The 20,194-nt window shown below is 44.9% G+C and overlaps 1 protein-coding gene across 2 annotated transcripts; it reads right to left on the reverse strand.

The window, feature by feature from the left end:
* Positions 1–14,214: 14,214 nt before the first annotated feature.
* LOC115143524 (keratin, type II cytoskeletal 8-like) lies at positions 14,215–19,820 on the reverse strand. Of its 2 annotated transcripts, none has more exons than XM_029684035.2 (9): positions 19,268–19,820; positions 17,367–17,575; positions 17,165–17,225; positions 16,989–17,084; positions 16,651–16,815; positions 16,369–16,494; positions 15,976–16,196; positions 15,808–15,857; positions 14,215–15,609 (listed from the first exon to the last, which is right to left on the reverse strand). In XM_029684035.2, the coding sequence occupies exons 1-9, from the start codon at positions 19,688–19,690 to the stop codon at positions 15,446–15,448; spliced, it is 1,515 nt and encodes a 504-aa protein (XP_029539895.1). In that variant the 5' UTR covers positions 19,691–19,820; the 3' UTR covers positions 14,215–15,445. The 2 variants fall into 2 exon arrangements, with proteins under 2 accessions (XP_029539895.1, XP_029539888.1); XM_029684028.2 differs by having other exon boundaries at positions 15,802–15,857.
* Between the last annotated feature and the right edge of the window lie 374 nt (positions 19,821–20,194).

Genomic DNA, 20,194 nt, shown 5'->3' on the forward strand with positions numbered 1-20,194 from the left:
TGTCTTTCTTTTTTTTGCTCAGTAGGGTACACTGTGACACAAAATAGTAATTTTCTCTATTCAAACTGGGTGAATCAGTGATTTTATATTACAGGCACCTGTAACTCACCACACCAATTCAATTCCAAAGTAAGTAAAGACCATTTTAGGATTTCTTTGTGTAGTAAGTTAACATTTAGTACATTTTTCTGATGTTTTTTGTTTTATTCAACTTCAAACCAAAGACATCAAAACTATGAAATAACACATGGAATTATGTAGTAAACAAAAAGTGTTAAACAAATCAGCTTTCTTTATTTAACCTCTACTACAGCCCTGTCGATGAGAATGAGGGCTTGCTCGGTCCTCCTTTCCTGTAGTTCACAATCATCTGCTTTGTCTTGATCACGTTGAGGGAGAGGTTGTTGTCCTGGCACCACACGGCGATGTCTCTGACCTCCTCCCGTATACTCTGTCTCGTTGTCATTGGTGAGCAGGCCTACCACTGTTGTGTCATCTGCAAACTTAATGATGGTGTTGGAGTCGTACATGGCCATGCAGTCATGAGTGAACAAGGAGTACAGGATGGGACTGAGCACGCACCCCTGAGGGGCCCCTGTGTTGAGGATCAGTGTGGTGTATGTGTTGTTACCTACCCTTACCACCTGGGGGCAGCCCGTCAAGAAGTCCAAGATCCAGTTGCAGAGGGAGGTGTTTAGTCCCAGGGTCCTTAGCTTAGTGACGAGCTTTGAGGGCACTATGGTGTTGAACGCTGAGCTGTAGTCAATGAGTAGCATTCTCACATGGGTGTTCCTTATGTCCAGGTCGGAAATGGCAGTGTGGAGTGCAATAGAGATTGCATCATCTGTGGATCTGTTGGGGCGGTATGCCAATTGAAATGGGTCTAGTATTTCTGGGATAATGGTGTTGATGTGAGCCATGACCAGCCTTTCAAAGCACTTCATGGCTACAGATGTGAGTGCTACGGGTCAGTAGTCATTTAGGCAGGTTACTTTAGTGTTCTTAGGCACAGGGACAATGGTAGTCTGCTTGAAACATCTTGGTATAACAGAGAGGTTGAAAATGTCAGTGAAGACACTTGCCAGTTGGTCAGTGCATGCTCCAAGTACACGTCCTGGTAATCAGTCAGGCACTGCGGCCTTGTGAAGGTTGACCTGTTTAAAGGTCTTACTCACATTGGCTGCGGAGAACGAGATCACACAGTCATCCGGAACAGCTGATGCTCTCATACATGCTTCAGTGTTACTTTCCTCAAAGCGAGCATAGAAGTTATTTAGCTCGTCTGGTAGGCTTGTGTCACTGGGCAGCTCTCGGCTGTGCTTCCCTTTGTAATCTGTAATATTTTGCAAGCCCTTCCACATCCAACTAGCGTCGATGCCGGTGTAGTAAGATTCGATCTTAGTCCTGTATTGATGCTTTGCCTGTTTGATGGTTCGTCTGAGGGCATAGCGGGATTTCTTATAAGCTTCCAGGTTAGAGTCCCGCTCCTTGAAAGCGGCAGCTCTACCCTTTCGCTCAGTGAGGATGTTGCCTGCAATCCATGGCTTCTGGTTGGGGTATGTACGTACAGTCACAGTGGAGACGATGTCATCGATGTACTTATTGATGAAGCCAGTGACTGCTGTTGTGTAGTCCTCAATGCCATCGAAAGAATCCCGGAACATATTCCAGTCTGTGCTAGCATAACAGTCCTGTAGTTTAGCATCTGCTTCATCTGACCACTTTCTTATTGACCGAGTCTCTGGTGCTATCCTGCTTTCATTTTTGCTTGTAAGCAGGAATCAGGAGGATAGAATTATGGTCCGATTTTCCAAATGGAGGTCAAGGGAGAGCTTTGTACGCGTGCGTCTCTGTGTTTGGAATAAAGGTGGTCTAGAGTTTTTGTCGCTCTGGTTTCACATTTAACATGCTGATAGAAATTAGGCAAAACTGATTTGTTTCCCTGCATTAAGGTCCCCAGCCACTTGGATCGCGGCCTCTGGATGAACGTATTCCTCTTGGCTTATGGTGATATACAGCTCATTGAGTGTGGTCTTAGTGCCAGCATCGGTCTTTGGTGGTATGTAGACAACTACGAAGAATACATATGAAAACTCTCTAGGTAGATAGTGTGGTCTACAGCTTATCATGAGATACTCTACCTCAGGCAAGCAAAACCTAGAGATTCCTTAGATATCGTGCACCAGCTGTTGTTTGCAAATATATATAGACCGACACCCGTTGTCTTATCGGAGGCTGCTGTTCTATCCTGTCGATAGCGTATATATCCCGCCTGCTGTATGTTATTAATGTCGTCGTTCAGCCACGACTCAGTGATATTAGAGTTTTTAATGTCCCGTTGGTTGTATATACGTGATTTTAGTTCTTTTTTTATTTTCCAATGATTGTACGTTGGCTAACAGTACGTGGGGCAAAGGCAGATTAGCCACTCGTCGTCTGATCGTCACAAGAGACCCCGATCTCCTTCCGCAAAATCTCTGTCTCTTTCTCCTGCGAATGACGGGGATGAGGGGCTTGTTAGGGTGTCTGGAGTAAATCTCTCTTGTCCGACTCATTAAAAACCTCTTAGAACTACCCCTCCCGGATCCGGGAGAATTGTTATCAAATGACACTAATTAGCATAACGCAACGGACAAAAAATATTACTAGAAAATATTCATATTCATGAAATCATAAGTGAAATATAACGAAACACAGCTTAGCCTTTTGTTAATCACCCTGTCATCTCAGATTTTGAAAATATGCTTTACAGCCAAAGCAAGACAAGCATTTGTTTAAGTTTATCGATAGCCTAGCATAGCATTATGTCCAGCTAGCAGTAGACAACTTGGTCACGAAAATCAGAAAAGCAATCAAATTAAATCGTTTACCTTTGATGAGCTTCGGATGTTTTCATTCACGAGACTCCCAGTTAGACAGCAAATGTTCATTTTGTCCCATAAAAATACCTCTGTTTGTACTTCACGTTTGGTTGAGAAATCCACCGGAAACTGCGGTCATGACAACGCCGAAAATATTCCAAATTAGATCCATAATATCGACAGAAACATGACAAACGTTTTTTATAATCAATCCTCAAGGTGTTTTTCTATTCGATAATATATCACTGGCTTCCCAGTAGGAGCGAGAGGCACAATGCCCGCCTTTGTCTATTACGCACAAATCACTCTGAGAGCCACCAGCTGACCACTGACGCAATGTTGTCGTTCAGGCTCATTTTTAAAAATAAAAGCCTGAAACTATGTCTTGAGACACTAGACACATTAGGGAAGCCATAGAAAATCCCATTCACTGCTCAATAGGGACGCATAGGAACGCAGAGCTTTCTAAATAAGAGTCCCTTCCTGATTGGATTTTTCTCAGGCTTTCGCCTGCAATATCAGTTCTGTTATACTCACAGACAATATTTTTACAGTTTTGGAAACTTTAGAGTGTTTTATATCCTAAGCTGTCAATTATATGCATATTCTAGCATCTTGTCCTGACAAAATAGCCCGTTTACTTTGGGAACGTTATTTTTCCAAAAATGAAAATAGTGCCCCCTAGTTTCAAGAGGTTAAAAAAACATTATTCATCCAATTCAAGGTGAGTAATCGCTGTCCTGATGTCCAGAAGCTCTTTTCGGTCATAAGAGATGGTAGCAGCGATATTATGTACAAAATAAGTAACAAACAATGCGAAAAAACAAACAAATAGCGCGGTTGGTTCAGAGCCAATAAAACGGCAGTGATCCTCTCTGGCGCCAGCATACTTCTGAGTAAAGTTAAGTTAAAGTATACAAACGCCCAACCTCAGTTATCCTGTCTTGGGCAGGGGGCAGTATTTTCACCTCCGGATGAAAAGCGTGCCCAAATTAAACTGCCTGCTACTCAGGCCCATAAGCTAGGATGTGCATATAATTAGTGGATTGGATAGAAAACACTCAAAAATTTCCAAAACTGTTAAAATAATCTCTGTGAGTATAACAGAACGGATATGGCAGGCAAAAACCAGAGGAAAATCCAACCAGGAAGTACTATTATTTTGAAAGGCTGTTTTTCCATTGAAAGCCTATCCACCATACAAACCTAGACCCAGTTCACGAGCTCTATGGCTTCTTCTACGTGTGGCCAGTCTTTAGGCATTGTTTCAGGCTTTTATTCTGAAAAATGAGGGAGATACAGCACTTTCAATCAGTGGACAGTGGAAATTTCCAGACATCAGCCATGAGCCTGATTGGGAAGGCGCCTTTCTTGTTTCTCCTTTTCTATTGACGAAGCTTTTGTCCGGTTTAAATATTATTGATTATTTATAACAAAAGCAACCGGAGGTTTGATTTTAAACATCGTTTGGCATGTTTCTACGAACTTTTATCGTACTTTTTAAAACTTTTCATCTGGACTTAGTGCCTTCTGCATTCGAATTACTGGACAAAATGCGCAAACAAAAAGGAGGTTTTTAGTCATAAAGAGGGATATTATCGAACAAAACAAACATTTCTTGTCTAACATGGAGACCTGGGAGTGCCACCAGATGAAGATGATCAAAGGTGAGTGATTCATTTTAATGCTACTTCTGACTTTTGTGAGCAATCTCCTTGGTTGGAAAATGGCTGTATTGGTTTCTGTGGCTAGGCGCTGACCTAACATAATCGCAAAGTGTGCTTTCGCCGTAAGCCTTTTTGAAATCTGACACAGCGATTGCATTAAGGAGAAGTTTGTCTTCATTCGTATGTTTAACACTTGTATCTTTTATCAATGTTTATGATGAGTATTTCTGTTATTTGATGTGGCTCTCAACACTTTCACTGGATGTTTGTTTGAGACAATGCATTTCTGAACATAACACCAATTTCAAATGAGGTTTTTGGACATAAAGATGAACTTTATTGAACAAAACACACATTTATTGTGGAACATGAAGTCCTGTAAGTACCATCTGATGAAGATCATCAAAGGTTAGTGATTAATGTAATCGCTATTTCTGACTTTTGTGAGCCCTCTCCTTGGCTGGATTTTTTTTTCTGTGACTAGGCGCTGACCTAACATAATCGTTTGGTGTGCTTTCGCCGTGAAGCCTATTTGAAATCGGACACGATGGTTGTCTTTAAAATGGTGGATTAATACTTGTATGTTTGAGGAATTTTAATTATGGGATTTCTTTTGGTTTGAATTTGGCGCCCTGCAATTTCACTGGCTGTTGTCCCACCTTGTACCAGAGAGGTTATTATAAACATAGGCAATCTAAACAACTGTGGATGTTACAGTGGACACCCCTTCGATTTAGTGGATATGGCTATTTCAGCCACACCCAATACTGACAGGTGTGTAAAATCGAGCACATAGCCATGCAATCTCCATAGACAAACATTGGCAGTAGAATGGCCTTACTGAAGAGCTCAGGGACTTTCAACGAGGCACCGTCATAGGATGCCCTGCTAGAGCTTCCCCGGTCAACTGCAAGTGCTGTTATTGTGAAGTGGAAACGTCTAGGAGCAACAACGGCTAATCCACGAAGTAGAAGGCCACACAAGCTCACAGATCGGGACCGGGGCGAGTGCTGAAGCACGAAGCACGAATCGTGTAAAAACAGTCTGTCCTCGTTTGCAACATTTACTACCTTGTTCCAAACTGTCTCTGGAAGTAACGTCAGCACAAGAATAGTTTGTCGGGAGTTTCATGAAATGGGTTTCAATGGCCGAGCAGCCACACACAAGGCTAAGTTCACTATGTGCAATGCCAAGTGTCGGCTGGAGTGATATAAAGTTCCCCGCCATTGGTCTCTGGATTTGGCAGATGCCAAGAGAACGCTACCTGCCCGAATGCATAGTGCGAACTGTAATGTTTGGTGGAAGAGGAATAATGGTCTAGGGGTGTTTTTCATGGTTTGGGCTAAGCCCCTTAGTTCCAGTGAAGGGAAATCTTAACGTTACAGGATGAAATTACATTCTCTGCTTCCAACTTTGTGGAAACAGTTTGGGAAGGGCATTTCCTGTTTCAGTGCCCCCGTGCACAAAGTAAGGTCCATACAGAAATGGTTTGTCGAGATCGTGTGGAAGAACTTGACTGGCCTGCACAGAGCCTTGACCTCAACCCCATCAAACAACATTGGGATTAATTGGAATACAGACTGCGAGCCAGGCCTACTCTTGTGTACTTTTTACCCTTTTTTTCTCCCCAATTTTGTGATATCCAATTGGTAGTAACGGTCTTTTCCCATTTCTGCAACTCCCGTACGGACTCTGGAGAGGCGAATGTCGAAACATGACCCTGCCAAGCCGCACTGCTTCATGACACATTGCTTGCTTAACCCAGAAGCCAGCCGCACCAATATGTCAGAGGAAACTGTGTCAGCGTGCATGTGCCCGACCCGCCACATGAGTCACTAGAGTGCGATGGGACAAGGACATCCCGGCCGGCCAAACCCTCCCCTAACCCGGATGATGCTGGGCCAATTGTGCTTTGCCTCATTGGTCTCCTGGGCGCGACTGGCTGCGACACAGCCAGGGATTGAACCTGGATCTGTAGTGAAGCCTCAAGCACTGCGATGCAGTTCCTTAGACCGCTGTGCCACTCGGGAGGCCATTTTATTGTTTTTTCTCATCATCATTGCAAACATTGGCAATGTTTAAACATTTTTACTACGATATGGCAGCATAACTATTAAGATTGTAATACCAAATAGTAGGCAGTCTAAAGCAGTAGTTGAAAAACGACATAAGGAATAATAGCTGCACTGGCGTAGCACACCTACACACTCCTGGAGGTCGGGCCCCTCAGATAGCATATGAACACATCATAAGCCATGAAATACATTTTTGAATTACAGAACATTTGCTTTCAAACTGCAAAAATGTCTCTCAGCATCATGACAAAATGTGTAGAATAGCAGGAAATTTGCTCAGATATTATTGAAAGATTATTGAAAGTTGAGACAAAGTAAGGAAACTATTTTTATTTTGTTGCATTATTTTATCTTAAAATGTACATGCAGGGGCATCTTCTAAAAGGAAAATATTTTTTGGGGGATTTTCTAAATACTTTCCATATTATTAATTTGTCAGAAATGCTCTTGTCTGGCTCAAATAATCCCAATCTGAAAAATGACTTTATGTACACAACCGGTCATACGTTTAAGATTACCTACTCATTCAATGGTTTTTCTTTATTTTTTATATTTTCTACATTGTAGAACAATAGTGAAGACATCCAAACTATGAAATGACACATATGGAATCATGTAGTAACCAAAAAAGTATAAAACAAATCAAAATATATTTTATATTTGAGATTCTCCAAATAACCACCCTTTACCTTGATGACAGCTTTGCACACTCTTGGCATTCTCTCAACCATCTTCATGAGATAGTCACCTGGAATGCATTACAATTAATAGGTGTGCCTTCTTAAAAGTACATTTTCCACATTGCATTTCAGCCAATTAGTTGTGCTGTGACAAGGTAGGGGAGGTAGCCCTATTTGGTAAAAGACCACATCCATATTATGGCAAGAACAGCTCAAATAAGCAAAGAGAAACTACAGTCCATCATTACTTTTCCACCTGAAGGTCAGTCTATACAGAACATTACAATAACTTTTAAAGTTTCTCCAAGTGCTATGATGAAACTGGCTCTCATGAGGACCACCACAGGAATGGAAGACACAGAGTTACCTCTTCTGCAGAGGATAAGTTCTTTAGAGTTACCAGCCTCGTAAATTGCAGCCCAAATAAATGCTTCAGAGTTCAAGTAACAGACACATCTCAACATCAACTGTTCAGAGTAGTAGTAGTAGTAGTAGTAGTAGCAACAGGGAGTAGTGTGTTGCTAGGTAATGACATAAATGATGGCACTGTTAATGAATGTGTGTGTATGTTGTCTCATATATCATGGGCAGGATAGGTTCTAACAATGGGGATCCCAAACCATCCGTTGTACAATTAAGCAATAAGGCCGAGGAGATGTGGTACATGGTCAATATACCACGCCTAAGGCCAGTTCTTATGCACGATGCAACGCGGAGTGCCTGGACATAGCCCTTAGCCATGGTATATTGGCCATATATCACACTCCGCCGCTTCCAGATTTGGAGAGGTTTCAAATCTGTGTCTTCTAACAGACACTATTTTTCGTATCTCTGTCACCCAACAGTTTCTGGATCATGGTGGTTCGAAGACAGAGGTTTGTGTAAATCTGTGACTGGCCAGCTATTTTGCAGATCTTTGGCAGCATTTTTGCAGTGGGTGTTCACTCCCATTGGCTCTTTTGTGTACCTGACATGTACCTTACGTCGACAGACACATTGGTTGCACGTTGTGAATTTGGTGTCATTCTGTATACTATGCCAAATGAGAAGGGGGTTGTTATATGTCAGTTCAAACCAGCTCTGAGTCCAGCGTAGCTGCTAAACAATCCTATATTCTTTGGCATTCCTGTTTCTCACTGAACCATACAAGTCCTGTAGAATTATGTTCAGCTCCGTTTTTGTTGTGTTTCCAAACTCACAATGCACCCTTTTTCTGCACAACAGTCAGTGTAGCAGGTAAGTGCCCACTTTGTTACCTTCATTCACAATGTCCTTTTAGTTTCGGGTTCTCTCAAGTTAATCTAAAGGCTTATTTTGGCATGTCTAACTATTGTTGATGAAGCCATTTTATCGAGGTGAAAGGCACAACGATATAAAGGTGAAAAGGCTAAATGTCATAGTCATGGTATACGGTCTCACATACACACGGCTAAATGCTGTTTTAGCCCATCAGTATCCAGTATCCAAACTACCCGGTTTATAAGGTCTGATATACCATGGCTTTCAGCCAATCAGAGTTCAGGACTCAAACCACCCAGTTTATAATGAACAATAATTGTAAAAATGAAATGCCTTTTATGGTGTCTAACAGAGTTGACATAAATCCAGTTAGTTGCATTTTATGAACATTTCTTTTTGGGGGGGCGGGGTTGTTCCTTTACATTTTTTTTATTTTATCTTTATTTAACTAGGCAAGCTCTAATACAATAAATTAACTGACTTGGTGAACATCCCTTCATGTACCGAACTTGCTTACCACTTTTTTTCATGTGGTTTTGTCCTTCACAGTCTCCATGAAATGATGACCTCTTCCTATTTCACAGTAACCCTTTTTTATCTCCCCCTTTCAACAGAATGGTACAAACCGAATATTGGCCTCATCCGGCTCTCCTCACAACCTCAACTGGAGCTGCCATATCGTGTCCAGAAGCGGGAGACACCAAATGCTTTGACTTCTAAACGGGTGACCTCAGTTTGCCCAGAGACCTCAGCGGGAATGGAGGTAGTGTCCAGAAACATGCAGGGAGATCGCACAGAAAACATCCATACAATCCCTGTGCAGTAGACACTGCATGTGTATGAACCCACCTCTGAAAGGTCACCCTATTCAGTGTATGGTGGCCTACTTTCTACCAGTCATATGAGACTCTGGGGACGACGTTGTGCGCAATAAAGGGAGTAGGTTAATATTGTCTATGTGATTATGTGTATTTAATGCAATGTAGTTAGACTGTCTTGAGTTGGACGGGAAGTCATAAATAGTTTGATCAAACGCAATTGTCGAATACGAAATGAGTGAAATAAAACATTGGGACTTTGGATGTTGTCTTTAATTATTTGTTTAATTGACTGTTGTGTCCGTTCACAAGATAATGACCAATCACTAACTGGGTTTTTCAGTAATCTATCTGTCTAAGCCTTCAGGGGGAGGGTTCTACTAAGCTAACATATGGAATTGTTTTAAGATGGTCATACCATGGATCATTTAGCTATATCATTTCGAATTTTAGGGCCCCTGTAGGTATCCCCTGAAAATACTTAATAAAAAATAATATATATATATATATATACACTGCTCAAAAAAATAAAGGGAACACTTAAACAACACAATGTAACTCCAAGTCAATCACACTTCTGTGAAATCAAACTGTCCACTTAGGAAGCAACACTGATTGACAATACATTTCACATGCTGTTGTGCAAAGGGAATAGACAACATTTACATTACATTTAAGTCATTTAGCAGACGCTCTTATCCAGAGCGACTTACAAATTGGTGCGTTCACCTTATGACATCCAGTGGAACTGCCACTTTACAATAGTGCATCTAAATCTTTTAAGGGGGGGGATGAGAAGGATTACTTTATCCTATCCTAGGTATTCCTTAAAGAGGTGGGGTTTCAGGTGTCTCCGGAAGGTGGTGATTGACTCCGCTGTCCTGGCGTCGTGAGGGAGTTTGTTCCACCATTGGGGGGCCAGAGCAGCGAACAGTTTTGACTGGGCTGAGCGGGAACTGTACTTCCTCAGTGGTAGGGAGGCGAGCAGGCCAGAGGTGGATGAACGCAGTGCCCTTGTTTGGGTTTAGGGCCTGATCAGAGCCTGGAGGTACTGAGGTGCCGTTCCCCTCACAGCTCCGTAGGCAAGCACCATGGTCTTGTAGCGGATGCGAGCTTCAACTGGAAGCCAGTGGAGGGAGCGGAGGAGCGGGGTGACGTGAGAGAACTTGGGAAGGTTGAACACCAGACGGGCTGCGGCGTTCTGGATGAGTTGTAGGGGTTTAATGGCACAGGCAGGGAGCCCAGCCAACAGCGAGTTGCAGTAATCCAGACGGGAGATGACAAGTGCCTGGATTAGGACCTGCGCCGCTTCCTGTGTGAGGCAGGGTCGTACTCTGCGGATGTTGTAGAGCATGAACCTACAGGAACGGGCCACCGCCTTGATGTTAGTTGAGAACGACAGGGTGTTGTCCAGGATCACGCCAAGGTTCTTAGCGCTCTGGGAGGAGGACACAATGGAGTTGTCAACCGTGATGGTGAGATCATGGAACGGGCAGTCCTTCCCCGGGAGGAAGAGCAGCTCCGTCTTGCCGAGGTTCAGCTTGAGGTGGTGATCCGTCATCCACACTGATATGTCTGCCAGACATGCAGAGATGCGATTCGCCACCTGGTCATCAGAAGGGGGAAAGGAGAAGATTAATTGTGTGTCGTCTGCATAGCAATGATAGGAGAGACCATGTGAGGTTATGACAGAGCCAAGTGACTTGGTGTATAGCGAGAATAGGAGAGGGCCTAGAACAGAGCCCTGGGGACGCCAGTGGTGAGAGCGCGTGGTGAGGAGACAGATTCTCGCCACGCCACCTGGTAGGAGCGACCTGTCAGGTAGGACGCAATCCAAGCGTGGGCCGCGCCGGAGATGCCCAACTCGGAGAGGGTGGAGAGGAGGATCTGATGGTTCACAGTATCGAAGGCAGCCGATAGGTCTAGAAGGATGAGAGCAGAGGAGAGAGAGTTAGCTTTAGCAGTGCGGAGCGCCTCCGTGATACAGAGAAGAGCAGTCTCAGTTGAATGACTAGTCTTGAAACCTGACTGATTTGGATCAAGAAGGTCATTCTGAGAGAGATAGCGGGAGAGCTGGCCAAGGACGGCACGTTCAAGAGTTTTGGAGAGAAAAGAAAGAAGGGATACTGGTCTGTAGTTGTTGACATCGGAGGGATCGAGTGTAGGTTTTTTCAGAAGGGTGCAACTCTCGCTCTCTTGAAGACGGAAGGGACGTAGCCAGCGGTCAGGGATGAGTTGATGAGCGAGGTGAGGTAAGGGAGAAGGTCTCCGGAAATGGTCTGGAGAAGAGAGGAGGGGATAGGGTCAAGCGGGCAGGTTGTTGGGCGGCCGGCCGTCACAAGACGCGAGATTTCATCTGGAGAGAGAGGGGAGAAAGAGGTCAGAGCACAGGGTAGGGCAGTGTGAGCAGACCCAGCGGTGTCGTTTGACTTAGCAAACGAGGATCGGATGTCGTCGACCTTCTTTTCAAAATGGTTGACGAAGTCATCTGCAGAGAGGGAGGAGGGGGGGGAGGAGGATTCAGGAGGGAGGAGAAGGTGGCAAAGAGCTTCCTAGGGTTAGAGGCAGATGCTTGGAATTTAGAGTGGTAGAAAGTGGCTTTAGCAGCAGAGACAGAAGAGTAGAGAGGAGTAAGTGTACTCCTCTCAGAAAATGTAGAGAGGAGGGAGTGAAAGGATGCCAGGTCCGCAGGGAGGCGAGTTTTCCTCCATTTCCGCTCGGCTGCCCGGAGCCCTGTTCTGTGAGCTCGCAATGAGTCGTCGAGCCACGGAGCGGGAGGGGAGGACCGAGCCGGCCTGGAGGATAGGGGACATAGAGAGTCAAAGGATGCAGAAAGGTGGAAATTATAGGCAATTAGCACTTCTCAGTTCCTATTCTTCCTGGCTGATGTTTTGGTCACTTTTGAATGCTGGTGGTGCTTTCACTCTAGTGGTAGCATGAGACGGAGTCTACAACTCACACAAGTGGCTCAGGTAGTGCAGCTCATCCAGGATGGCACATCAATGCGAGCTGTGGCAAGAAGGTTTGCTGTGTCTGTCAGCGTAGTGTCCAGAGCATGGAGGCGCTACCAGGAGACAGGCCAGTACATCAGGAGACATGGAGGAGGTCGTAGGAGGGCAACAACCCAGCAGCAGGACCGCTACCTCCACCTTTGTGCAAGGAGGAGTAGGAGGAACACTGCCAGAACCCTGCAAAATGACCTCCAGCAGGCCACAAATGTGCATGTGTCTGCTCAAACGGTCAGAAACAGACTCCATGAGGGTGGTATGAGGGCCCAACGTCCACAGGTGGGGCTTGTGCTTACAGCCCAACACCGTGCAGGACATTTTTCATTTGCCAGAGAACACCAAGATTGGCAAATTCACCACTGGCGCCCTGTGATGAAAGCAGGTTCACACTGAGCACATGTGACAGACGTGACAGTCTGGAGACTCCGTGGAGAACGTTCTGCTGCCTGCAACATCCTCCAGCATGACCGGTTTGGCGATGGGGCAGTCATGGTGTGGGGTGGCACTTCTTTGGGGGGCCGCACAGCCCTCCATTTGCTCGCCAGACTGCCATTAGGTACCGAGATGAGATCCTCAGACCCCTTGTGAGACCATATGCTGGTGCGGTTGCCCCTGGGTTCCTCCTAATGCAAGACAATGCTAGACCTCATGTGGCTGGAGTGTGTCAGCAGTTCCTGCAAGAGGAAGGCATTGATGCTATGGACTGGCCCGCCCGTTCCCCAGACCTGAATCCAATTGAGCACATCTGGGACATCATGTCTCGCTCCATCCACCAACTCCACGATGCACCACAGACTGTCCAGGAGTTGGCGGATGCTTTAGTCCAGGTCTGGGAGGAGATCCCTCAGGAGACCATCCGCCACCTCCTCAGGAGCATGCCCAGGTGTTGTAGGGAGGTCATACAGGCATGTGGAGGCCACACACACTACTGAGCCTCATTTTTACTTGTTTTAAGGACATTACATCAAAGTTGGATCAGCCTGTAGTGTGGTTTTCCACTTTAATTTTGAGTGTGACTCCAAATCCAGACCTCCACAGGTTGATAAATTTCATTTCCATTGATCATTTTTGTGTGATTTTGTTGTCAGCACATTCAACTATGTAAAGAAAAACATATTTAATAAGAATATTTAATTCATTCAGATCTAGGATGTGTTATTTTAGTGTTCCCTTTATTTTTTTGAGCAGTGAATATTGAATTTGACCTTTACTACTACAGCCCATAGAAAGACATTGAATAACACATTTATCATGAGAAGAACCATTTTCAGGATGTCTCATGGTCTGACAAACACTTCTGTAGCTATGCCACCTTCCACTGCAGATTCGGAAGGTCGACATAGGAGGATGCGGTGGATTAGGACGCAGCCCATGCAAAAACATATCTCTAGGGCCCCCCGAGAGGCGCAGTGGTCTAAGGTACTGCATCGCAGTGCTATAGGCATCACTACAGACCCGGGTTTGATTCCGGGCTGTGATCAGGAGTCACATAGGACGGGTGCACAATTGGCCCAGTGTCGTCCGAGTTAGGGGATTGTTTTGCAGGGGGGGCTTTACTTCATCGCGCTCTAGTGATGGCGGGCCTGGTGCCTGCAGGCAGATCTCGGTCGCCGGGTGAACGGTGTTTCCTCCGACACATTGGTGCGGCTGGCTTCCGGGTTAAGCAGACGGGTGTTAAGAAGCGCGGTTTAGCGGTTCATGTTTCGGACTACGAATGACTCGACCTTTGCCTTTCCCGAGCCCGTTGGGGAGTTGCAGCGTTGAGACAAGATAAAAATTGGGGAAAATGAAAAAATATTATGTTACTAAGATTGACGCATGGGTGTGTCAATCGACTCTTATTAATAATATAAATAAAAAGTAATATCAGTTTAATGGAGTTTAATTATCTGAAATTCCAGAATGCTCAACATTGAAGTTTGATCAAAGAAGGCACAGCTAGATGGTGCCAAGGAGGCATGTGAAGTACACAAAATTCAGAAAAAAGGCAAACATTTCACACACTAGAGACAGTGATTTAAGATCTCAAATTAATTAATTTAGTTATTTTTGGTGTTAAGTCAATTGTCACAAATTATGTAGAATCTGGTCACAACATTATTTCCTTCTAATGGTAACAAAAGCAAAACCAAGCAATGAAAAAACTATTAACAGGAAACTTCTCTAAAATGTAAACCTCTGACAAACAAGTATATCCTTTTGAGTTATGTGACTGAAGATTGACTACTGTTCCTTCTACTTCAGTACACTATGAAAGAGACATGTCATGTGTTAGCAAAAAATGCCTATTTTTGTTATGACAACACCACAGGAGGTTGGTGGCACCTTAACTGGGAAGGACGGACTCATAGTAATGTAATGGTATAGAACTCAAACACATAGTTTCCATGTGATAGCATTAAATTCACTCCATTCCAGCCATTATTATGAGCTGTTCTCCCCTCAGCAGCTTCCTGTGACACATCATCACTTTCATAGCATACATAAATCACCTAAAAGGAATATGAAGGCATCACTTGTTCATAGCACCACATAGTGTCAATGGTTTTCTCCATTCAGCTGCCAAATCAGCAAGTGCCCAAAGTTCATTGATTATGACCATGACACTGCCATCTATGAGTATGAAGCTAGAGCAATATGCCCAACAACCACTGATACATGTAGATGCAAGCTACAAGCTGACAAAGGTACAGAGTAGATCCTTAGCTAGCTTTCTTTAAGGTTGGTTTACATTTTCACACATTTTCTTTTTCCATTTATATTCCTTAAACATCAGTGCAGAAATATAGAAATGTTGGCCTTGTGAGGAACTGGCACTTGTACATTATTGGTTACCTGTGAATTATGGTGAATAATACAGGGGAGAACAGGTATTGTTCCTGAAATAACAGTGATACTTTCATTGTTTTCCAGTGAATCTACCAAGGCAGTGTAATTCAACTTGCCTATTCTTCTTTTTTTTTGTCTTGGGAGGGATTGAAAAATAAACGTAAATACAGGTCATCAATCCGACTGTAAATCAGCTGTGTAGGTCTAAGAGTACTGCGTAGCACCGTGGATTGGTATGGGTCTGGTTTGGGTGGAGAGTTGACAGTCTCTAGAAACGCCTGCTGGAGCTGGTGGATGTCATGGACTTGGTGATTGTGGCACCACCGCCGCTGCCGTAGCTGCTGCTGCCGCCACCATAGCTGCTGCTGCCGCCGCCGTAGCTGCTGCTGCCGCCACCATAGCCGAATCCACCTGAGCCTGCGCTGGAGTAGTCTGGGTACAGAGAGACAGTGGGATCAGTTTAATCTGCTGTAAAGCTAGAGGTTATTCTGGTGTCAATGATGCATGTCAAACTTGGTGTGTATTAGTCAGAATAACAGAAAAGGTTCTAAAGCTGAAGTGTGAAGAGCAGGCCTATGTCTTATATGGTGACACAATGAGAAATTATATCAAAAATGGTATTACTGCCACCAGAGCTCTGCTGCACATGGATTGTTGCAGTTGCACCACCCGAGGATATTCTGTGAACAGATAAGTGCAATGTTAGCGAACATTGGATAGAAAGTTGCTAAGTAACATTGCTAACATGCTAAGCTAAGAGGTTAACATCTCAACTATCCAGCTTCCACTTTCACTCACCTGCTCTCCTCTCCCTCCAGCAGCTTCCTGTAAGTGGCAATCTCAATGTCCAGGGCCAGCTTGACATTCATCAGCTCCTGGTACTCGCGCACCTGGCGGGCCATGTCCTGCTTGGCTCTCTGGAGAGCATCCTCCAAGTCCCTGATTCGGAGCTTGGCGTCCTTCACTGCCAGCTCACCGCGTTCCTCTGCCTCAGCGATCTGAGCCTCAAGGTTGGCCCGCTGTGGTAAGAGAACATCGCATTAGCATTAGCCTTTGCTGTTAGCAAACCTCTCATTCAAAATACATGTATATAATGGTAATACGCTAGTGCTATGAACCATCTTGCTTGGACATCAGGATATTATGGTCAATCCTCTCAAAGGAGGTTCTGAAATGAGATTGCACCCTCACCTGACCCTTGATGGACTCAATCTCATTCTGGAGACGAGCGATCATGCGGTTCAGCTCGGCGATCTCAGTCTTGGTTGAGCGGAGGTCTTCACCATACTGTCCAGCAGAGCTCTGCATCTCTTCATACTGAGAAAATATGGGAGGAAATATAAGAGAATGAAAAGGAGGGCGGTGAAGATTGATGAAGTGCTCACAGCAATGTTGCTTATTTTGCATGAACGTGTTCTGGTAAACTATGTTAATATATTTTGATCTTGCGATTGAAAGCTGGTCTTGGCTTACCTTCTGCTTGTACCAGGTCTCAGCCTCAGCTCTGCTGCGGTTGGCGATGTCCTCGTACTGGGCGCGCACTTCAGCGACAATGGAGTCCATGTCCAGGTTACGGCTGTTGTCCATCTCTACCACCACAGAGGTGTCCTTGATCTGGCCCTGCAGCTCACGCAGCTCCTGAAGAACCAAGAGAGGATGAAGAGAAACCTTTAGATTTCATCCGGCATCTAATTCACTGACTAACACTCATGCTATCATGATGTAGTGTTGAAGCTCTCCAAGATTCTGATATTGAAGATCTACAGTATGTGTTGTATGGTAAATGTGAAAAGTTCATGAATGGTTCGTACCGCCTCGTAGATGGCCCTGAGGAAGTTGATCTCATCCTGTAGAGCGTCGACCTTGGCCTCCAGCTCCACCTTGTTCATGTAAGCACCGTCAACATCCTGGAGAAGGAGAGAGAGGAGTTAATGGATGATGTAATAACTGTAACATGAGTTATGGAGAGATATGTTATCTCACACACCTTCTTCAGCAGGACAAACTCGTTCTCTACTGAGGCGCGCTTGTTGATTTCATCTTCATACCTGGTGAAAAAACGAAGGGAAATATATCATGCAAAGTCATCGGTCTGGTTGCTAGTTACACTGAGGTTAAACAAACTATTGCTTATACTAATATGGCCAGTTGTCTACTTTTCATGCACATCCGACATATAGACAACTTACTTGTTCTTGAAGTCCTCAACCAGACCCTGCATGTTCTTCAGCTCCCCCTCCAGCTTCATCTTCTCATTGCCCAGGCCGTCCAGCTGTCTGCGCAGGTTGGAGATGTAGGCCTCGAACATGGCGTCGATGTTGGAGCGGGTGGTGGTCTGGTCCTGCAGGAGGCTCCACTTGGTCTCCAGCATCTTGTTCTGCTGCTCCAAGAAACGCACCTGCAGGGACAAAAGGGAAATGGTCAGTGCCATTGACTGAAACTTGTGAAGGAAGGAAGGAAGGAAGGAAGGAAGGAAGGAAGGAAGGAAGGAAGGAAGGAAGGAAGGAAGGAAAAGAGGAAGAAAAGCATGAACAAACATGAATGAATGGATGGCTGAATGAATGAATGTGCATGAACCTGCATGGACAAAAGGGAAATGGTCAGTGAGTGAGTGAATAAATGGATGAATGTGGTCATTAATGAATGAGGATGTGTGATGGATGGATCCATGAATAAGGCTTCATAGGTAGACTTCTGTAGATGTTTTAAAAGGAAGTGGAAAGAATGGTGCTCCAAGGGTGTGGCAAAAACATAACTTCTCCTAGGTCAACCTTGTAGCAGACTTGCAGTAAAAGCCACATCTGTACCTGCATAGATAGCATCACAGGTTTGTGTTTGAACAGCCACACCCTGTCCAAGACTTTGTTGATATAAGTGATGATGACATATGGTAATCTAGGGGTAAACACAGAGTCTGAGAAGCCAACATCCTGGGAGGTCAAATTAATCTTAATCCCATCGATAATCTGCCCTGAGATGTGTAGCTCTCATTGTTCACCCTCAAAACAAAACAGGGCCAGTGAGAGAGTGTTTATTGGCATGCCAAAGCAAATATAAACTTTCCCTGATAAGGAGTGGCTCACTCTGTGTGTATGTGGGATTAACCCTAACTCACTGTGGGTGTTTTACCGATCTCTCACAGCTATGAGTCATCTCTTTTGCTCTGTTTCACTCTGAAGGCCACGCATTCATTCCAGACTTTTTTTTTAAACAAAGAGTTTGGACTATGTGGGCACTCTGTCCACACAACCACACCCTGCAGGCATGCGATGGTTGAGTCAGAGGGAGAGATGGGTCTCCACCCTTGTTTAGATAGCAGCCAAAGAGGCCGTTAAAGTCACAGGACCTGACAAGGCTTCAGGCTATCTTTATTGTATTATTGTTTACTCCTGGGTGGGGTCCTTTTACAACTTTTGGGAAAACTCAACACAAATGGGCATAATCAGAAACAGCCTCTGCACAGTATATACCCTTTTCTAATCCCAAAGGTCATAATTAATTGACAGATTCAGCAGTAGAGATAAGATTTACAGCTCCCTTGTCATACTATCTATTTCTTATGTCCGAGTGTAAATTGTGGGAGATATGACATATGTGACATAAGGGCTGTCAGCAGAAACATAAACATGCCTGCATTTGGAGAGCAGCTTTACTCAGCTCTATACAGCCAATAAATGCTATGCTGTTATATTAGCAAGCTAATATGTGAGGTGAAAGCCAACGCTAACTTGTATTTGTCATCTTTCTGGTTTACTCTATTGATTGTGATCATTGCACGTCAATACAAACTTCAAGTATTTCATGGTGGTGGTCAATGTCAATGATCTATTTGGTTACATGACAACAGTCTGACATGGAAGCATGCAGATAGTATAGCTGGAAGGGAGAAGCACCATGATAGCATTCTCAACACAGGGTTCAGAATGTTTCATTTCAGTGCATGATGAAGTCAAAAGAACAGTGTACAGGCACTTATTTTGCGCACTTCAGTATAGACAGTAAAATGGTGTGCAGTTGATATTGATGTGAATGCTTAGCATTTGAAGTACAGGCAAGGTGAAGACGCACAGGTTAACAGAAAGGAACTGACCTTATCGATGAAGGAGGCAAAGCGGTTGTTGAGGGTCTTGATCTGCTCCTTCTCATGGGTGCGGACAACCTGGATGTTGGGGTCGATCGCCAGGTTCAGTGGTGCCAGCAGGCTCTGGTTGCATGTGACAGCTGTGATGGTGGCGCCATGGAATCCGCCACCCATACCACCACCATAGCCAGCGCCGAGACCACTACCGTAGCCACCTGAGCTGCTGCTGCTGCTGAAGCCGCTGCCTCCGCCCATACCCATGCCACCACCGAACCCGGCGCCAGAATGGCGGACTGACCCGCTGCTCATCCGGGTGGATCCGGGAGCAGCCAAGGACTGGCTGGTGAAACTCTTGCGAATGGTGGTGTTGCCCCCCATGCCGCCGCCCATGCTGCTGCCGCCGCTTCTGTAGCTTGTCCTGCTGAAGCTCATGGTTGCAACTTTAGGGTAGTGTTGACTCTGCTTTACAAGCCTGAATTCTCAAAAGAGAGAGCAACGGAATAAGGACAAGGAGGCTTCAAAAAGGAGAGTCAAGTTCCTCAAGTGACGATCTGGCTGACACCTCGCTGGTTTTATCCTGCTCTAGAGTCAAGGGGAGGAGCATTCACCTGAAACAGGGTGACCCACTTTTACCTTCACTCTCACAGTCTTTCCGTCTCACTGCCCACTCCTCCTCCTTCTCCCTTGATTCCCTGAGGCTGTGGCTGGCAGGAGTGGCCCATCCTGTCAGACTGGTAGGGAAGGATTGAGTGGATGTAAGCCCTGACACACCCTGCTTCTGGTCAAAGGGGAGAGAGAGAGTTGTGCGGGGGATTGGAGAGATGAGAAGAGAGTAGACGAGGAGTTGGGGTCAATTGCCTTTTACAAGAGGTCTCTTCGAGAAGGAGTGTGCTCTAGCTTTCTGTCACAGAGCTACGAGAAAGTGAATGAAGTACA

The sequence above is a fragment of the Oncorhynchus nerka genome, linkage group LG2 (assembly GCF_034236695.1).
Source record: "Oncorhynchus nerka isolate Pitt River linkage group LG2, Oner_Uvic_2.0, whole genome shotgun sequence".
NCBI classification, from domain to species: domain Eukaryota; kingdom Metazoa; phylum Chordata; class Actinopteri; order Salmoniformes; family Salmonidae; genus Oncorhynchus; species Oncorhynchus nerka.

What these genes read in the sequence shown, in the direction of transcription:
- LOC115143524 (XM_029684028.2), bottom strand. Translation starts at nt 19,690, where the DNA reads ATGAGCTTCAGCAGGACAAGCTACAGAAGCGGCGGCAGCAGCATGGGC. An exon ending in AGTTTGTCCTGCTGAAGAAG is followed by an intron (nt 17,085 to 17,164) that starts GTGTGTGAGATA and finishes CTCCTTCTCCAG; the next exon opens with GATGTTGACGGTGCTTACAT. An exon ending in GCAGCAGAGCTCTGGTGGCA is followed by an intron (nt 15,610 to 15,801) that starts GTAATACCATTT and finishes CTCTGTACCCAG; the next exon opens with ACTACTCCAGCGCAGGCTCA.